At 48.9% G+C, this 20,989-nt stretch overlaps 1 protein-coding gene across 6 annotated transcripts in view; it reads left to right on the top strand.

The window, feature by feature from the left end:
• LOC140384464 (TBC1 domain family member whacked) overlaps nt 1–17,502 on the top strand; it is a 269,719-nt gene extending 252,217 nt beyond the window's left edge. For 3 of the 6 annotated variants that reach the window (XM_072466186.1, XM_072466189.1, XM_072466187.1), the window contains one exon: nt 16,987–17,502. In XM_072466186.1, coding sequence (XP_072322287.1) covers nt 16,987–17,219 — 233 coding nt within the window. In that variant the 3' untranslated portion in view covers nt 17,220–17,502. Of the gene's footprint in view, nt 1–9,645; nt 9,849–16,986 lie in introns of those variants that run through there. The other 3 variants (XM_072466188.1, XR_011933059.1, XR_011933060.1) reach the window with 3 other exon arrangements.
• Nucleotides 17,503–20,989: the final 3,487 nt, after the last annotated feature.

Below are 20,989 nucleotides of genomic sequence, written 5' to 3'. Positions count from 1 at the left end.
AAGCACTTCAGGGGAAATTTATCAGACCAAATTTGACAGTGAGCCATTGAGGAGCTATTTGGGAAGGCAATCAAAGTCTTGGTCAAAACTGTAGGTGTGAAGGAATGTCGTAAAGGAAGAGAGATTTAGGGGCGGATTTTTAACATTTAATGCCAAGCTGCTGAATGAACAGCCAGTGTAAAGCAATGAAAATTGGAGGTTTGTAAGAGACCAATGCTAGAGGAGCACAGAAGGCTGTAGGGCTGGAGTTGTTAGTAACTTTCAAAAGTGAATTGGATGAAGAGTTGAAAAGGAAAACATTTTTGGAGCTATTAGGGAAAGTGGGACTCAAAGTACTGGCACAAATGTGTCAGGCAAAATGGCCTCCTTCAGTGTCGTATCGTCCTATGAAACAGTGATATTCAGTCTAGAAGACAGGTATTTCGCGACACAATAGGAGAGATGGAGGATAACTCATTCCCTTATCCAATCAATAAGTCCCTTCATCAAATCCGTCCATGGTCTCACCTCTCCCTATCTCTAGAATCTCTTGCAACCCAACAACATCTGGTTTGAAATGCAACTGGATGAGTGGGGTTAACTCAACACACACCATGTGAAAAGACAACAAGGAGCACACTGGGACATCCTGATCTACATACCATGTGGTTAGGGTCACCCACCCTTCATGATTGTCCTGGAGTTTCCAAGAATGAAAGATTAAACCCCGAGATACTAAAGTGAGCAACACCCAGGAGAAAAACCATGGAAAATTCTCATGAGCAGGTGAATCGACTGACCTTGTTACCTCTTTCTCAATAGTTGCACACAATCTAGAAATGTCTAACGTTTGATGTAATTGATATATTTTGTCCCCTCAATCATCATACTGGCACTGGAACTCACAATGTTACCGTAAAGTCAATGGGCAACTATACGTAGCTCGGCCTAATGATGGAATCCTCAAGAAATGCATCCGAACAGAGTTGGCAACAAGCTACTGCAAAGTGTCTTTTTTGGTGAAGGTTGGAGTGGGACATCGGTGGGGGGGGGGGGTGTTTAATTCACCCATCTATCTGACGTAGATTTAAACACGAGTCCAGAACAAAACACTGCCAACTGAGACTAGGTATTGAGATTACAAAAACAGCTGAAGATTTGTTTGCTGTGGCCAATGAGGGCTTTGTTAAGTTTTTAATCTGTGCAGGTGTCCTGTGCTGTGGTTTGCTAACAAATGGGTAAAAATCTGCTCCTGTTTATCTAAAGTCACAACTGAATGTTTTACCCATTCACTTTTCCATGGATAGATTTTCTCTTCAGTTAAATCCTGTAACCTATTCAAAGCTTGAACTTGTACAAAGTGACTCAGTTGTTGAAAGATTAGCGGTGGTTTTTGTTTTGATTGAAGTTAATCTTGCCAAGTTTGTGTGGTGTTTTTTTTTGGGGGGGAGCAGGTTTCTTTTCTTCACACATATCTCCATGACCTGATTTTTTTTTTCTATTTTAATGTTCTTTCTTGTGGTGTGCGCTTCACTGGCAATCGCCCATCCCTAATTGCCATGAGATGGTGGCAGTGGGGTGCCTCACCCTCCAGCAGCCACAGTTTGCGCAGCTGAGTGACTTACTGTGCTACTTCAGAGGACATTGAAGGGCCCCAAACTGCTGGTGGAACGGAGATGAAGCGAGTGCTGAATGAGTAAGTGGAGGAGGATGCAGGACTACACACCTCCCCAGCACCCACTGACCTCTGATTTAGGCAGTAGGAGCCTCAATATACTGGTAAAGTTCAGAAGCTGACCTTGCGAATGGAACTCCCAAGGCACTGAAGGAATCATACTGCGCAGAAAGAGGCCATTCAGCCCACCTTGCTTGTGCCGGCCCTTTGATAGAGCAAACCAATTAGTCCAACCCCGCCCCCCCACCACCCCCCATCCCCAATCTTGCCATTTAGCCCTGCATTTTTTTCACTTAAATTATTTTTCTAATTCCGTTTGAAAATTACTATCAAATCTTTTTCTACTGCCCTTCCACTCACCACAAAATAGCATTTCCCTCATCTCCCCTTACCAGGATTGAGAGATTTCTGGAATGTGGAAAATTCTGACATTTTCATGATGGAAATCCTCCTTTAAGTTTTCTTTTTCTGACCTCCACGTCCCCTTGGCCATCGCTGCCTCATCAAAGCCGGGAGGAGAAAATCTCAGAAATCCGGAGAAATCTGCCAATGACAAGGTCAGGGGCAGGGCTCAGTGGGTCGGGGGGGGGGAGGCCACCACACATCCCGCTCCCACTAGGGGCACATGTCCAAGGAGCCCAACGATGTGCGGGTTAGGTGGATTGGCCATACTAAATTGCCCTTAGTGTGCAAAAAGGATAAGTGGGGTTACTGGGATAAGTGGGGTTACTGAGGATAGGGTGGAGGTGTGGGCTTGGGTAGGGTGCTCTTTCAAAGGTCCGGTGCAGACTCGATGGGCTGAATGGCCTCCTTCAGCACTGTAAATTTTATGATCTATGCTCTGCTGTGGGCCACAGTGGAGCCGCAGAGTTTGGCGGGGGGAGGGGAGGGAGTAGCGGAGCTGGAATCCGGATGGCACAGTGGGAGCGAGAGGGAGCAGAGGAGCTGGGGTTTAGAAGACCCGACAGGGGTGGCAGGGAGTGAGAGCAGCGGAACCTGGATTCAGCAGGCCCAGGGGTGGGTTGGGGGGGGGGAGGGGGGGGGGGAGGGGAGGGGGCAGCAGGTTCAGCAGGGTAGGAGGGGAGAGGGAGCAGTGGAGTCCGACTCTGATGCGTAAGTATTTATTTCTCTGGAAGACCGAAAGTGACTGCAGAGGATGTAATGAAAATGTGTCGAAACTTGAAATTCCAAAGTTGGTGAGGCAGATTCTGCCCTGTGTGTGATTTATTGATTTGTCAAAGTCCAAAGAGAATGAAGTGTTTAAACTTGTGCACTGGAAAGGTAAATGTGATGGTTGATCACTTCTGTTCTCCAGAAAAAAATTAATTACAGAAGCTCACAAGAGACGAACATTTTTCTTCATTTAGTGAGATATTGTACAGTAATTAGATTTAAAATTCAAGATGTTGCAATGGTTGTCCATTACAACAACAAAATATTAATCTTTCTTAAACAATACAACATGTGCATATTCAGAATCAATCGTGCAGTTGTGAAAAATGTTATTCGGTAACCAAGTTTGTTTTCCTACGTAGGGCGAGATTTACCAGCCTCGTCGCACCTGACCTGGTGTCGTGAGGAGGCCATTACGAGAGGCCTCTCGCGAGATTCGCGATGCTTGAGACTTCGCACAAGATTTAACCTAACCTCGTGAAACGTGGCGATCTGGATCTTGCCCTCACTGGGCGTGATCCAGATCAGCATATTTAAGTGAGACTAATGGCTTATTTAAATCTGCCTGCGCCGTATTCTCTCAGGCCCAGGAACTAACAGCCTCCCCAGCGAGGCCTCGATTGGCGCCGTTTAGTACTGGTCCACACAAACGTGGACTAGTCATAACGACACCTGGAGGGTCTCTCAGGCCATTGCAGACCCCCGGGTCATCGGGCTCTGGGCACCTTGGCACTGCCACATGGGCACCCTGACAGTGCCACCCTCGGGGTTGGGGGAGAGGGTTGGGGGAGAGGGGAGGGGGCAGCAGATTCAGCAGGGTAGGACATATTAACTGACACGCTTTGACCCAGTACAACTAACTACTCAGGAGGGTACAGCGATGCCCAAGTCTCAACTGGTTATGATGAATCAGTGCCAGTTTTCAGTTGCAATCGCCAGGCAATGAAGGGACTTGTGGGGTCCCAGAGGGGCGCAGTGTTGCAGTTATGCTGTTGGGAAGGGCAGGCTGCTGAATGGGGGGGGGGGGGGGGAGAGAGTTGGAGACGTGTTCGTGTGTGGTGGCGAGGGATAGATGTTTACAATGTGTATGTATGCGTGTGTGTGTATGGGTGGGTGGGGGGATAGGTGATTACAATGTGTGTGTGTGGGGTGGGGATGATTACAATGTGTGTGTGGGGTGAGGTGGGATAGGTAATTACAATGTGTGGGGTGGGGGTAGGTGTTTACAATGTGTGTGGGGTTGGGGTCGGTAATTACAATGTGTGTGCGGGGTGGGGGTGATTACAATGTGTGTGTGTGGGGTGAGGGGGGATAGGTAATTACAATGTGTGGGGTGGGGGTAGGCGATTACAATGTGTGGCATGGGGAGGATAGGCAATTACAATGTGTGTGTGGGGTGGGGGGGGGTAGGTGATTACAATGTGTGTGTGGGTGGGGGATAGGTGATTACAATGTGTGGGGTTGGGGTGGGGAGGAATAGGTGATTACAATGTGAGTGTTTGGGGTGGGGGTAGGTGATTACAATGTGTGTGTGGGGTGGGGGTAAGTGATTACAATGTGTGTGCGGGGTGAGGGTGATTATAATGTGTGTGTTTGGGGTGGGGGTAATTACAATGTGTGTGTTTGGGGTGGGGGTGATTACAATGTGTGTGTTTGGGGTGGGGGTGATTACAATGTGTGTGTTTGGGGTGAGGGGGATAGGTGATTACAATGTGTGAGTTTGGGGTGGGGGGGATAGGTGATTACAATGTGTGTGTTTGGGGTGGGGGTGATTACAATGTGTGTGTTCGGGGTGGGGGGGGATAGGTGATTACAATGTGTGTGTGTGGGATGGGGGTAGGTGATTACAATGTGTGTGTGGGGTGGGGGGGATAGGTGATTACAATGTGTGGGCTGGTGGGGATTGCAATGTGCGTGTGTGTGATGTGGGGGTGATTACAATGTGTGTGTGTGGGGTGGGGGGGATAGGTGGTTACAATGTGTGTGTTTGGTATGGGGGTGATTACAATGTGTGTGTGTTCGGGGTGGGGGTAGGTGATTACAATGTTTGTGTTCGGGGTGGGGGTAGGTGATTACAATGTGTGTGTTCGGGGTGGGTGGGGATAGGTGATTATAATGTGTGGGGTGGGATAGGCGATTACAGTGTGTGTGGAGTTGGGGGTTAGGCGATTACAATGTGTCTGGGTGGGTGGGGGTGTTGGAGAAGAGAGGAGCTTCAATTCGTCTTCTGTCAGTAGGGAATGTGGAAAGGTTGGCTGAATCCTACCTGAATGTATAAAACAACTTTTTTAAAGTACTTAAAACTACATTTTCATATTTGTATAACGTGTAATATGTCAGTCTATAACTCAGAAACTTTAATGATTTTATACTGAATGGTATTGTGCCACTTTTTTACTGGAGGTAATGTTAATTTTTAAGAGTTTTATGTGTTTGTTCATGGAACACACGCATATCGCTGGGACTTGTTGCCCACCCCTAATTGGTTGTAAAGATGGTGATACATTCAAACGGGGTCACATTGGAAATCAGTTCTTCCATAGTCCTTCACTTCACATTGCATTGTACATAATCCAGCAAGATCACCTTTCGTTGTCAGTATCGACTTCATCCTGTTTTGCAGGCACTAATTGCATTGACTGCATTGAATGCTGAAATGCTGAGGTTACTTTAGTGATTTGATACAAAGGCATTGGTTTACATTCTTGATGGTAATAGAAAGTAAATAGAAAACTAATGGTTCTACCTACTTGAAGTCTAATTATTTCACCTATTTGAAGTGGCCTAGAGTCATTTGCACTCACTACAGATCATAAAATGTGCTATGATTATATTTTTCTGGCCCCTCCCACCGGCAGGATCCTCTGGTCCTGTCGAAGTCAATGAACTTTTGAGTGCCTTGCCGCATCTGCCACTCCGGGGCGGGAATATCGCGGCCATGATTTCTTGTCACAAAAGATTTTCAGATCTTTTTGCCTGCAGTCACTCTCACCCCTGTTTGCCTTCGTCCTCTGGTTACCGATCCTCCTGCCAGTGAAAGGTTTTCTCCCTATCGACTATCAAAATCTTTCATGATTAATTATAATCACTAAATCAGCTCTCAACATCAAGCCTGTTTTGAAAGGGGCGCTGAATTACTCAATGGCTTAAGATTAGTTTCACATCTGGATTTCCACCCCACCCGCCCCCCGGCAGCATCTTTCTACTGGCAGCGGAGAAAGGCCATTTACCGCCGACGCAAAAATCCCTCCAATGGAGTTCATCCCTTCCAAGAAAAGTTTTTCAATCTGAGTTCATTGTGGGCATTGCTGATTGGGCCAGCATTATAATGACTAAATCAGCTCTCAACATCAAGCCTGTTCCAGAAGGCATTTGAGAGTCAACTACATTGCTGTGGATCTGGAGTCACATGTCGGCCAGACCAAGTATAGATGGCAGATTTCCTTCCCTAAAGGACATTTATGACAATGGTCATAAATGTCAACTTTTTAATCAACTTTTGGGGTGGGGGTAGGTGATTACAATGTGTGTGTGGGGTGGGGGTAAGTGATTACAATGTGTGTGCGGGGTGAGGGTGATTATAATGTGTGTGTTTGGGGTGGGGGTGATTACAATGTGTGTGTTTGGGGTGGGGGTGGGGGTGATTACAATGTGTGTGTAATCATCAACTTTTTAATTGAATCATTTGGCCCATCGAGTCTGCACTGAAGAGAACTCTATCCATGTCCGCTCCCCCATCCAATCCCTGTAACCCCATAACCTGCACATCGAAGGGGCAATTTATCATGGACAATCCAAATAACGTACACATCTTTGGATTGTGAGAGGAGACCGTCTGAGGAAATAGACACCGGGAGAACGTGCAAATTCCACAGGGGCCGGAATTGAACCCGGGTCCCTGGCGCCGTGAGGCAGCAGTACTAACCACTGCACTGTGCCACAGATTGTTTTGTTGAATTCATATTTCGCCATCTGCTAGGGCGGGATTCGAACCCGGGATTCACACCTCAGATCTTGCCTTGGGTTCTATCCAGTGACAATACCACTACACCACTGCCTCTCCTACAGTATCAGCAGCTTTTAGGGAAGACCATTTCAGATTTCTGCTATCCTTTGGTCAACACCTGAAGTGCCAACCAAGTATTTCACTACGTAGATGAGTACAAGGTGGTGCACTTTGGTAGGATGAATAAGGAGGCCACATATAACCACATAGGGTTGAGCCCTAACACGTACAGATACACAAATAACTGAAAGCAGTAATGCTGGTTAGCAAAGTGATCACCCATGTAAGCACGACATAGACTCATTTGCAGAAGAATTCAAAAGCAAAGAAAGTATGTTAAATTTGTATAGAACTTTGGTTAGGCCAGTTAAAATACTGAACCATATTACAAAACAGATACAGGCGAATCAGTGAAGGTGCAAAAATTATTTACAAGGATGGTACCAAATCTGAGAGAATTTCTCCAGCTCTAGAGACCCGGTTCAATTCCGGCTTCGGGGTTTCCTCCGTGTGATCCGGTTTCCTCCCACAATCCAAAGATGTGCAGGTTAGGTGGATTGGCCCCGCTAAATTGCCCCTTAGTGCCCAAAAGGTTAGGTGGGATAACTGGGATAGGTGGAGGCGTGGGCTTAAGTAGGGTGCTCTTTCCAAGGGCCAGTGCAGACTCGATGGGCCAAATGGCCTCCTTCTGCACTGTAAATTCTATGGTTCTATAATAGATGAGAATGAACAGACTGGGAATCATTTCTCTAGAAAAGAGAAGGCTGAAGGGTGACCTGAAAGAAGTATTTTCAATTATGAAGGTGTTTCATGGGGTCCATGTAGAAAAGATGTTTCCCGGCGCGGATCTGGACGTACCGGTTAAATAGCGGGACGGGTCAAAATCAAGATTTGTACCAGGCGTGGATGAGTTTGCCATCGAACCAGTCCGTTCCCGATGGTGAGTTCCGGACCACGCCCAAATATGGCGAGAATATCATTGACCCCAATTTCCATCTTATTGCAAGATTGTAGTTGAATGTAACAGCCTCCAAGGAATTAACCAGATCTCCAGTGAGAAATCACGCAGGTGTCACTTAGGACTCCTTTTTTAAAACGTGAAGCTGGTCCAATCGCTGCTATGGGGATTTGAGGAGGTGAGTAGCCATTTCTATTTTCGGGCATGCAGCTCAAGAGCAGTGAAGTTGCTGCCCCAGTGCTGGGGGTGTGGTGGGGTACTGCTCCGGGGGGGCTGGACCTGGTCGGGGGGAGGGTTGCCCCAGGGCCGAGGGATGGGGGGGCTTTTTGTCTATGAGGCCTTCAAGCCAAATCTAAATATAGTGGATACCCATAACAGGAACAACTACTACTGCTGCTTGTCTGTCCTACCAAACACTTCTTGGTTATACGCTGACGGTCACTTTAACTCCCTTTGACTGTGAGTAGCCTCTAGCGTCACAGCTGAAGGCTATTGCTAATAAGGAATTGGCCTTGTTAGTTGCGAGAGCACTTCACAGCTACAGGTTGTGTTTGTTGTTTGCTCCTGCTATTGGCTGCTCTTATTGTTTCCTTACTTTTTCTGTAGCTGGAAAGAATGATTTTTCTAAGATAACTGGGTCGTGTTACACTGGGCTCGGGGACGTATGAGTCCAGAAGACAATTTGGTTTGAAGCAAGAAGATGCTGCGGAACCTGGTGCACGGCATTGATCCAAATGGGCCAACTGATGATGTTGTTGAAGGGCAGCACGGTAGCATTGTGGATAGCACAATTGCTTCACAGCTCCAGGGTCCCAGGTTCGATTCCGGCTTGGGTCACTGTCTGTGCGGAGTCTGCACATCCTCCCCGTGTGTGCGTGGGTTTCCTCCGGGTGCTCCGGTTTCCTCCCACAGACCAAAGATGTGCAGGTTAGGTGGATTGGCCATGATAAATTGCCCTTAGTGTCCAAAATTGCCCTTAGTGTTGGCTCGGGTTACTGGGTTATGGGGATAGGGTGGAGGTGTTGACCTTGGGTAGGGTGCTCTTTCAAAGAGCCGGTGCAGACTCGATGGGCCAAATGGCCTCCTTCTGCACTGTAAATTCTATGAAATGCTTTCGCAGATTGCTGATGCTTTTGCTGCTGCTGGTGTGGTGAGCGCAGCATGTAGCTGGCATGTCACTGTGGTTAAACACGCTGGAAGTCAAGGTTGTTCAACTGCACCTAGAGCGCTAGTGGAATATGTGGATGCTAGGATTTGGTTTTGCTGGGATTGGACTGTGTGGGAGGCCCTGCACAGCTGCGGCTCCTGGATGGAGAAGAGCACTGATGCATGGAACAAGTAACACAGTGGTGGACAGATCATTTCTATGACAAAGTTCAAGACATTATAACGCATTCTCAGGCTTATCCTGCATTTCTGTTGAGGGACCTGTGAGAGGTGATACTGTGTGGTTTTGTTTTTGTGAAAATGAGCTGATACAGCTTTGTATTGGTACCAATATGGAACAGTGATGTTTCCTTGTTTAATGGTTAGTGTGATATGTGGAATGTTACATAGTTGATTTTCAAATCTTTGTTACTATTCACCATTTAATAAACAAAATATCAAGTGCATTCTCGTGGATAAACGTGCCACATCTCAGGCGATGATTTTTGCGTCGCATTTCAACCAAGCTTTGAAACCGGAACAGTTTGCCTGAGTGTGCGGAGCGAGGACTTCCAGGACAACTGGCTCGGAGAATGGCACTCTGAGAAGGCAGGACATGTAAGGGTGGGGGAGGCATGGGGCATTTGAGGGTGCCGGGGTAGAATCCCTAACTGATTGTGGTCTCTATCCTCCTACAATTCCTTACAGATACCGAAACGGATGGTGGTATTGATCCCAGAGGATGCCGTCGCGGTGCTGGTGGCAGCCAAGGCGGGCAGACACCAGACAAGGCAGCGACGATGCAGGCTGGAGGCGCACCCAGTCTGCAGGGGGCCACCACACACCCTGAAGACACGCCCCTCCATTACGCCGAGGAGGAACCCAGAGGGAGACGCCAGCGACGGCCCAAGGTGTACAGGCGTCGTTGGACTTTCAAGGAGATGACCACATTTTATTTTAAATTCATTTACAGGATGTGGGTGTTGCTGGCTAGAGCGGCATTTATTGACCATCCCTAGTTACCTTTCAGAAGGTGGTAGTGAGCTGCCTTCTTGAACCACTGCAGTCCCTGAGGTGTAGTACACCCACAGTGTACTAGGGAGGGAGTTCCAGGATGTTGCCCTAGCGACAGTGAAGAAACGGCGATATATTTCCAAGTCAGCATGGTGAGTGACTTGGAGGGGAACCTCCAGGTGGTGGGGCTCCCAGGTATTTGCTGTTCTTGTCCTTCTAGATGGTAGCAGTCGTGAGTTTGGAAGGTGCTATCTAAGGAACCTTGGTGAGTTACTGTAGATGGTACACACTCCTGTCGCTGTTGGTTAGGTGTGCTGCAGGAGACTCCGTCTGAACAAACAGACAAATCTGCACCAGTGCCACATCGTTGCAGACTTGGCACCCGTGGAAGAGGAGGACACCCGCTCCCGGTGGCCATTAAGGTCGCCACAACCCTGAACATTTATGCCACCGGTTCATTCCAGGGCTTGAGTGGGGACTTGTGCGGCATTTCCCAAGCGACAGTCCATAAACGCATCAGAGCAATCATGGATGCACTTTAAGCCCAGGCAGCTGACTATATTAACTTTCAGCTGGACCAAGCCCACTAAGATGCCCGAGCTGCAGGATCCTCTACCGTCGCCGGGATGCCCAGCTCTAGGGCATCAGGGTGTGCCCATCATTACAGGAAGGGTCCCATTCCCTGAATGTTCAGATTGTATGCAAGCACCACGTCCGTATCGTACAAATGTGTGCACACTTCCTAGGGAGCATGCATGGCAGTTCCATTATGGGACACTCGGAGATTCCCGGTGTCTTCGAGGACCACTTCAGGATGACAAGTTAGATCTTGGGGGTTAAGAGGTACCCATTGAGGTCCTGGCTGATGACGTCAGTGGTGGTCAAAATCAGAGGGGAGACCCGATATAACGTGGCCCATGTTTGCCACCCATGCTGTCATTGAGCGATGCATCGGACTGCTTAAAATGCAGTTCCAATGCCTGGGCCGCTCTGAAAGTGCCCTACAGTACACTCCCCAGAGAGTTTCCCACTTTCTGATTGTCTGCTGTGCATTCTACAATCTGGCACAGCAGCAGGACGACATGCTGGAGGAAAAGGAGGAGGGACATGTGGCCTTGTCTGAGGAGGAGGAGGTGTACCAAGTGGGGATGGAGCACAAGCCCGGGGAGGACCCACAGGAGGAGCCAGAAGATGGAGCAGACGGCAGCAAGGGTCCGGCATGCCTGGAGGACAAGGGTGGACATCACTTTTGCCCTATTCTCATAGGAGGAGGCTTTGTCCATCAGCCTACCCCCTTTCCCCAACTCCATTCCCCCTTCTCCCCCCTTTACCCACCTTCCCCCCCCCCCCCCCCCCCACTTACCTCCTTCCCTGACCCTTCTACCCACCCCACCCCGCCCAACTACCCAGTCCACCCTCCCAGGGACTATGTAAGATCACTCCGGAGTGATGGGTCTGTGTCAGCACTGCCAGTGGGTCAATATATAAGGCAGGAGAGTGATGATCACTCGCTGTGGGGTAATCTCTGGTGCTTCTCAGTTTATGCCAAAGTCTGACTCATCTTTCTGCTGACAGCGTGCTCACACCCATCCTCTCAACGGGGGGTTGCAGGGGGGATTTCCTTCGACCACTGTGCCCAAGGGGCAGAGGTTGAGGGAGCGGACGACAACAAGGGGCGGGGGTTGATGCAGGCTCGCTATGAAGATTAACGTGACAGAGGCTTCACACGTAATCAGGTGTGACATGTTTTAATTGTGAACATTTGACATTTCCATTCCACCGAGCTACAGATAGTGACCCCTCCTCCACCCAGTGATCCTCAATCTTCTTGATCTTACGTGGTCTACTGCTACGTCTAGGTGTGTCCCCAGGATGCACATCAGAGATGGAAGCAGCTGGCTGCTTTTTGCGCCCTGTGACCTTAGATGCCCTTAGTGGATGTCCTCTGGAGAGCCTGGCGCCAGAGGGCCCTGACCGACTTACCACTGTCACTAGCATCACTGTGCCATCTTGTTCTTCCCACTGCCCTTGGCATGCGCTGGTGTCAAGGAGTGAGGGGGAGAGACCACCATTGTCTCCTTGGTGGCAGGCCCTGGGTTGGCCTCCAGCGATTCCTCCTCCCTGATGGTGCCCTTAGGGCCCTTGGGGATGCCATGGGACAAAAGGGTAGCTGGAGTCAGCTCCAGAGGCCTCCACTTCATCTGGCACTGCCATGCTGGTGCCTCCCAGTTGTCTGCACCATGGTGTCAACACCCTCAGCGATCATCCTCAGTGACTGGGCTACACTCTGCAGTGCCCCGGCAATGTCCACTTACGTATGGGACATGTCCTTCAGCGACTGGGACATGATGTTGAGGCCCTCAGCCATGGTCGTCACAGAGTGAGCCATGTCTTAGACACCACCATTCAAGATACTGACATTGTGCTCCGGGTTTTCCACTGCAGTCACCACCCTATCAGTGTTGGCCTCGGTGCCTTGCGTTGTCGGAACCATCTCCTGCACCCGTGGCCTTTGGGACTCCTCCAATTGGCTATGCACTCGCTGTTGTGTCACTGACATCCCTTTCTGAGACTCACGGCTGTGTCCTAGCATCTGCATCAGCTCTGAGATAACCTTGTCTAGAGGCTCGGCATCTGACTTGGGACCAAGCTGCGACCTGGGATCCAGCAGACCTCTGACTGCTGACTCTCTTGGATGTTCCTTCCTCTATCTGATATGCATCAGCAGCCGTATGGTGCTCACCAGATTGTGCCCCAAAAGCCTGACCACTAATGTCGCCCACCATGGTGTGTGCCTGCTCTGGTGGAAGGTAGGAATGCTAGCTGTGACGTGCCAATGGTAGTATCCTCGGAGCTCTCCTTCGAGCTGGTCTCTTGGGTCACTGGAGATGGGGGAGGAAATGCACATGTGGTCAGTGAGAGGAAAGGATCATTTTGTCTGTCATGACTTGAGACAGGTCATCTGAGTGAAGGGGTAGCGGATCCTCACCTCTGCAGCGCAGGCCAACGTTGCTGTCTGTGACTGCATCTCATCGGACAACCCTGCGATTTCCAGGTCCCGTTCCTCATAGGGGGTGAAGACTCTAATCTCTGGTACTCTGCCTCCTGTCTTGGTCCTTTCCCGCTTATTATGAGCTCTCTAATCCTGCAGGGACAAAGAGATGGCATTGTGAGTTGCGCGCTTGATGGGTCAGGGAGGTCTATCGCAGGTGGCATGTGTGGGCACCACACCTGGACATGAAGGGGTTGCGCTGGTGGGTGCTAGTGGGTTCTGAGGAGCGAGGTGGGGGGGGTGCGAGGTGTCAGCCAGTGATTTGTGAAGGAATTTCAGGAGTGGCAGGACGAGCCGATGCCATGAGACAGGTGGTAACATACCCTTGCAGCACGGTGGATCTCATTGGTCTTCTTCCAACATTGGACGATGGTCCTCCTTGACATGCTGCCCACTCTACCAGTGTTGCCGCTGGCTCCCGGGCGGTATTGGTGGTCCTGCTATTGGCCCCCTGATGTTCACGGGAGAAAAGGATGTCCCGTTACGCATCAACAGTGTTGAGAAGCCTGGCCTGGTCAGCATTCCCAAAGTGAGGAGTAGGTCTGCGCGCTGCCATGCTTGTGTGTTGACTGGGAGTGAGTGGTGAGGAAGCGTTTAAAAGCAGCTCCGCCTGGCGGCACGGTGGCGCAGTGGTTAACACTGCTGCCTCACAGAGCCGAGGACCCGGGTTCGATCCCGGCCCCGGGTCACTGTTCATGTGGAGTTTGCACAATCTCCCTGTGCCTGTGTGGGTCTCACCACCATAACCCAGGATAGGTGAATTGGCCATTCAAAATTGCCCCTTAATTGGAAAAGAAAGAATTTGGTTCTCTAAATTAAAAAAAAAATAATAAAAAATAAAAGCAGTGAGGCGTTGAGGCACGAATCTGGCGAATCAGACGGTGAGACAACAAGTGCAAGTGAGGGCTCATCAGGTGTCATCCCCAAGTGCCGTTAAATACATGCCGTGATCTTGCCAATGCAGCCGTCGAGAAACGCTCTGCCAATCACACCCAAAATGACACGTTGAAATGTTTCCATTAAGTCCCGCCCCAAGTGTCCAAATAATGCAATGTCCTTCCAAATTTTTTAATAATATAGTTTGTGAAGAGCGTTTTCCCAACAGATTAAATCAATATAATTGAGCCCACTGTGTCTCTTTAAAAAGAGCTATGCAATTAGACTCACTCGCCCCTGCCCTTTCCCCATCGCCCTGCAAATTTATCCTCAACAAATATGCACCTATTAATCTTTCAAAAGGTACTATTGAATCTGCTACCACTGTCCTTTCAGACAGCACATTCCTGATCACAAAACTCACTGCGTCAAAAACTTTCTTTCCATCCGTTGCTATTATCTTAAATCTGTCCTCTAGTTACTGACACTCCCGCCACTGGAAACCGTTTTCCTTCATTTATTTTGCCTTCATGATTTTGAACGGCCTTTGCTAAATGTTCCTCAAGCTGTCTTTGCTCTTGGACAAACACACAATGGCACAGTAGTTAGCACCGTTGCTTCACAGCGGCAGGGACCCGGGCTTGATTCCCGGCTTGGGTCACTGTGTGAGCAGAGTCTCCACGTTCTCCCCGTGTCTGCGTGGGTTTCCTCCGGGTGCTCCGGTTTCCTCCCACAAGTCCCGAAAGACATGCCGTTAGGTGAATTGGACATTCTTTTTTTTTATCGCTTATTGTCACAAGTAAGCTTCAAATGAAGTTACTATGAAAAGCCCCTAGTCGCCACATTCCGCCGCCTGTTCGGGGAGGCTGGTATGGGAATTGAACCCGCGCTGCTGGCCTGCCTTGGTCTGCTTTAAAAGCCAGCTATTTAGCCCACTGTGCTAAACCAGCCCCTTTTGAATTCTCCCTCAGTGTACCAGAACAGGCGTCGGAGTTTGGCGACTGGAGAATTTTCACAGTAATTTCATTGCAGTGTTAATGTAAGACTACTTGTGACACTAATAAAGATTATTAAACAGCCTCGATTTTTCAAGCCTCCAGTTTGAATCCCTCAGCTCAGGGATAATAACGAATGCTTCCATTTATTTTTTAAAATATTCTTCCATGGGATGTCAGAGTTGCTGGCAACGCCAGCATTGGCTACTTGCCCTTGAGAAGTTGAACCTCCTTGAACCAACTACTCCAGTTCCTTTGTAAAGTACACCCATGATGTTGTTAGGAAGCAAGTTCTTGGTTTATGACCCAGTCACAGTGAATGAATGGCAATATAATTCCAGATCAGGATGATGTGTGGCTTGGAGGGAAACTTTCAGGTGGTGGTGTTTCCATGAATCTGCTGCCCTTGTCTTTCTAGGTGGTAATGTTTATGGGTTTGGAAAATGCTGTTGAGGGAGCCTTGGCGAGTTTCTACAAGTGTATCTTGTAGATGGGACACACTGCAGCCATTGTGCACCGGTGGGGGAGGGTGTGAATGTTTACAGCGATGGATGAAGCGTTGATCAAGCCAGCTGCTTTGTAAATGTCCTCACTTATTTCCCATTCCTCTGCTATTTTTCTTCCTTCAAGCATTTCAAATCTAAAACCCTTTGAGTTGCTTTAATATTGAAACATGTGCCCATTTGGATCTTAAGCGGTCTGAACTGAATTGCTGGTCTCGATGACAGCCGCACTAACCAAAAACAGAGAAGGTATCATCAAAATTAACCCCTAGAATAATGACAACTAAATTTAGGAGAAATTTTGAACCTTCGGGGATTGAAACCTGGCAGCGAAGTCATCAAGAAATGTTATGTTTGGATCCAAACCTTCACCCCAGTGAGCATACCAGGTTGGAATTCAATGTCTGGATGAGAATTATGCTTGGTATGCCTTCATCTGAACTCTCCTGTCGTAACATAATTTAGTGGTGACATCAAAAGAAAAGATTCCTCAATTACGTGAGATTAAAAGTAATTGGTACTTAGCTCTGTCTCATTTTATTCATAACCGCTTACTGAATGTATCATTTAATGTGCCAGGTTCTGTTTAATGTCTAGCGCTTATAAGGTTGCATCTCAGAATGTTCATTTTTCATTCTTGTCCTTTCTCAGATGTGCGTGTCCCTAACTGCACCTAACATTTTTTTGCCCATCCCTGGTAGACCCTTGAAAACCCCTCACTAAATTTGAGCACCTCTATTAAAACTTAATTTTAATGGCCTAAAGCTTCTCTGCTTCTCCAGGTCTCCACATTACTGAAGCCCCTCATCCTTGGTGCCTTCCTAGCAAATTCTCCTCTGCAACATCTCTGAAACCTTGACATTCTTCCTAAATTGTGGTGTCCAGACCTGAGTGCAATATTCCATTTGAGGCCTCACGAGTGATTAATGAAGATTTAGCATAGCTTTTGTACCCTATGTCTCTGTTTATAAAGGCTAATATCCCATGAGCTTTTGTGACAGCCTTATTAATCTGTCCAACCGCCTTCAAAGATTTTTGTATGTACATCCCCAGAGTCTGTTCCTGCACCCCTTTTTAAAATTGCCCCAATTAGCTCATATTGCCTCTCTTCATTCTTCCTACCAAAATGCATATGTCTGCAAAAGCCACAGAATAAGTGGAACCAGGATAGACACATGAATGAAGAGGGAGAGGAGAAGGCTTAAGCTGAGCATTACCACTGGTTAGTTGGGCTGAACAATCTGTTTCTGTGCTTGGAACATAGTAGCAGGAGTAGGCCTTTCATCCCATCGAACCTGCTCTGCTATCCAACATGATCATGGCTGATCATCCCCTTCAATGCCCTTTCCTCACACTATCCACATATCCCTTTACGTCATTGGTATTTAGAAATCTGTTCATCTCTGCTTTAAACACACTCAATGACTGAGTTTCCACAGCCCTCTTAGATAGAGGGTTCCAAAGATTCGCAACCCTCTGAGTAAAAAAAAATCTCCGCATCTCGGTCCTACGTGGCTTCCTTCCCTCTTACTTTGAAATTATGCTGCAAATTTCTTTATGAATTTTTTTTCCCAATTATTAAACATGGTGTTTCTTTTTGTTGTACAAGGAACTGGGCAACAAGTGACGTTGAAGAGCACACTTACCAAGATGCTGAAGATAGCCCGATGTTACCTGCAGGATTTACGGCAAATGTCCGAAGGCCACAAGGAGAGTCTGTCACAGGACAAAGCACTGATTATCCATGGTCACTCCAAACGCCGATCAACCACCCTCAACAACAAAGGGCAGGCAAGGAAGATGAACAGTGGGAAGGGCAGGAGCGAGAGAACTTCCCGATAAGCGCTAGGTCGGACTTGCTATCAGCAGGTGACCAATAAAGAGCAATTGTTTCTTGGTCCAATTTAGTAAAGAAAAATATTTGAAAGAGGAGCCGATATTTTGACTCTGTAATTATGTGTCCAATGCTACTGATTCCATGTTCTTTGTTCGTAAACATGCCTAGTTAAATAACTTAAATATATGTTTTTAAAATGCCGTGACAGTCCTTGTACTTTGTCACTGATGCACTTGTGTTTAGTGAAATGCGCTCTTAGGTTTTATAAAAAAAGAAGTTTCAAATTCCTTTCCACTGTCTCGTTTTCTCTGTCCGTTCATCCTAGGGGCTCAATGCCTCGTAAAAAGGATTACAAAAACAAATCTCTCCGCTTCGCCACAACCCCCCAAACTTTTGCCGGTGTTGGAGAGCGCTTAAAGGAATATTTCTGCCCACGGAGACCAGGAATCCTGGGGTCCAACCTAATTCTGCCTGGCTCAAGCCCGTTGCAGCTATTGATGGGGTGTTATGATGGGTAGGAAAGAACGATCTTGTGCATGCCAATCCCACCCCATGGTACCATGTCAATGGAGCTGCTTTTGAGGATCTTCCATACTTTCCTTGGAATTAAAGGCTTCAGCCTGCCAGCAAAAAGTTGTCCTGATTCCCACTGAGGCCTCCAGAGAAGACCCAAATCCACGCCAGGTTAAGGGCATCGCTGCTAAAAGACATCAGTTGCCAATAGTCTGAAAGGATGATAACTCCACTGGGAGCTGAAAATACAGAGTTTAACGTGCTTTATGAGCATAATGGGCATACCATCTGAACCACAATGATCCCAACCAGCCTGTACAGGTGACTCCTCCCTGCAATTTGGTTTAAAGTAGTCAATGAAAAATCAACAATGAAAATTCTTATTGAATCATATAAGGTTTTACTAGCAGGAGTTTCTCCTTATGGGTGAAACTCAAATTAGTTTCAGGATTCACAAAGGGTACGAGGAGGAATTTATTTTCTCAGAGGATGATGAATCTTTGGAATTCTCTACCTCTTATTTGTTAAGCCTTTAAATACCCAAATGGAAGAGAGCCAATTTTGGCAATCTCAGAAGTGGTGTAGCATAGATAGCCTCCGAACAAAGATTAGCAAAGAAAAGAGCAAGTAAGCAATTGCGGTTCTTCAAGGCAGCAATACTTGGCGTACAACCTAAGCATTTTCCAAAAAGGTGAAAAAATAGGGCATCGAAAGCTAGAGCTCCCTGGATAACAAGAAAATAGTGGGTTAAAATAAAACAGCACAAGGACAGTTGTGACAAATGTCAGGCACAGATTGCAACCAAAACCAAGCAAAATGGGGGGGGGGTTGAAAATGGATATAAGAAAAACAAGGACACTTCCGGTTGCGGCTTTGCGGAGCTAAGCCGCACGATTCGGCAGCTCCCGCTACTACGGACTTTCGGGCTCATTGGCGGAGCCCCAACGGAATTTTATTGACGACAACCCGTGGGGAAGTGAAGAGAGAGGTCCCCCTCCAACTTTTATGGACTGGACCAGAAGTGCAACGGCCAAAAAAGCGGCATTGGAGCAGCAGGAGAAGTGAGGGGGAAAAAATCAAAATGGCGGCGGCCGGGGACAAAGCGGAGTGCGGGCCGGAGCTGCAGGAGTTCATCAAGCGCTGCTTCGAGGAGCTGCGCAAGGAGATGCTGGCGCCTATGCTGGCGGTAATTGAACGACTAGGGATAACCCAGAAGGCCCACAAGGTGAAGATCCAGGAGGTACAGAAAAGATTTCGTGAGAATGAGGACGAGCTCTTGGGCCTGGCGGTGAGAGTGGAGCGACACGAGGCGCTACACAAGAAATGGGCGGGAAGACTCGAAGACCTGGAGAACAGGTCGAGGAGAAATAATCTGCGGATCCTGGGTCTCCCAGAAGGAGTGGAGGGGGCCGATGCCGCGGCATACGCGGGCACGATGATCGGGGCGATGATGGGCACGGAGGCCCCTTCGAGGCGTGGACCTTTATACAAACTGAAAAGTTGGACTCTTAACTGAGGGTTTGTGAGGGTGGGGGGGATGTTTGAGGGTTGATGTGTGATGGTTGTTGTATATAGGGGGTCAATCACGCGCAGGAAATGTTATATGGGGTGGGGGAGAGAGACAAGGCCGCGACAGGAGCTGCGCCAGAGGGGGCGGGGCAGGCTTTGGAAAGCGCGGGAAAAAAGGCGGGAAGGGGAACGAAGGAACGCATATTGATTGGGAGACTCCCACACGGGGCGGGTCGGGGGGGGGGGTGAGAGCCCCTCCAATCCAGCTGATATCGTGGAACGTGAGGGGCCTGAATGGGCCGGTGAAGAGGGCTCGAGTATTCGCGCACTTGAAGGGACTGAAGGCAGACGTGGCTATGCTCCAAGAGACGCACCTGAAGGTGGCGGACCAGGTCAGGTTAAGAAGGGGATGGGTAGGACAGGTATTTCACTCTGGACTGGACGCGAAGAATAGAGGGGTGGCAATATTGGTGGGAAAGCATGTGTCATTTGAGGCCAAGGCTATCGTAGCGGATAATGGAGGGAGATATGTGATGGTGAGCGGTAGGTTGCAAGGGACGTGGGTGGTGTTGGTAAATGTCTACGCCCCGAACTGGGATGATGCTGGATTCATGAAGCGCATGTTGGGGCGCATTCCGGACCTGGAGGTAGGAGGCCTGATAATGGGAGGGGACTTCAATACAGTGCTGGACCCAGCACTGGACCGCTCCAGATCAAGGACTGGAAAGAGGCCGGCGGCGGCCAAGGTGCTTAGGGGGTTTATGGATCAGATGGGGGGAGTGGACCCATGGAGGTTTGCAAGACCGCAGGCCAGGGAATTTTCTTTCCTCTCCCACGTGCACAAAGCCTACTCCCGGATAGATTTTTTGTTCTGGGCAGGGCGCTCATCCCGAGGGTGGAGGGGACGGAGTATTCGGCCATAGCCGTTTCGGACCACGCCCCGCACTGGGTGGAAATGGGGCTGGGAGAGGAGAGGGACCAACGCCCGCTGTGGCAGCTGGATGTGGGACTGCTGGCAGATGAGGTGGTGTGTGGGAAGGTGAGGGGGTGTATCGAAAGGTACTTGGAGACCAATGACAACGGGGAGGTGCGAGTGGGGGTGGTATGGGAGGTGTTGAAGGCGGTGATCAGGGGAGAGCTAATCTCCATCAGGACTCATAGGGAGAAGACAGAGGGCATAAAAGGGAGAGGTTAGTGGGGGAGATTTTGAGAGTGGACAGGAGATACGCAGAGGCCCCGGAGGAAAGATTACTTGGTGAAAGACGACGGCTCCAGACGGAGTTTGACCTGTTGACCACAGGGAAGGCGGAGGCACAGTGGAGGAAGGCGCAGGGGGCGACCTACGAGTATGGGGAAAAGGCTAGTCGGATGCTGGCACACCAGTTCCATAAAAGGACGGCAGCGAGGGAAATAGGGGGAATCAAAGATGGAAGGGGAGTCACGGTTCGGAGTGTGACAAAAATAAACGAGGTATTCAAGGCCTTCTATGAAGAGATGTACAGATCCCAGCCCCCAGCGGGGGAAGAGGGGACGAGACGATTCCTAGATCAACTGAGATTCCCGAGGGTGGAGGAGCAAGAGGTGGCTGGTTTGGGGGCACCAATTGGGCTGGAGGAGCTGAGCAAGGGTTTGGGGAGTATGGAGGCGGGGAAGGCCCCGGGGCCGGACGGCTTCCCGGTGGAGTTCTACAGAAAGTACGTAGACCTGTTGGCCCCGCTACTAGTGAGGACCTTTAATGAGGCAAGAGAGGAGG

Source organism: Scyliorhinus torazame, chromosome 10, assembly GCF_047496885.1.
Source record: "Scyliorhinus torazame isolate Kashiwa2021f chromosome 10, sScyTor2.1, whole genome shotgun sequence".
Lineage (NCBI taxonomy): Eukaryota > Metazoa > Chordata > Chondrichthyes > Carcharhiniformes > Scyliorhinidae > Scyliorhinus > Scyliorhinus torazame.
Note: the sequence above shows the minus strand (reverse complement) of the source record. Positions and strands in the feature narration are given on the sequence as shown.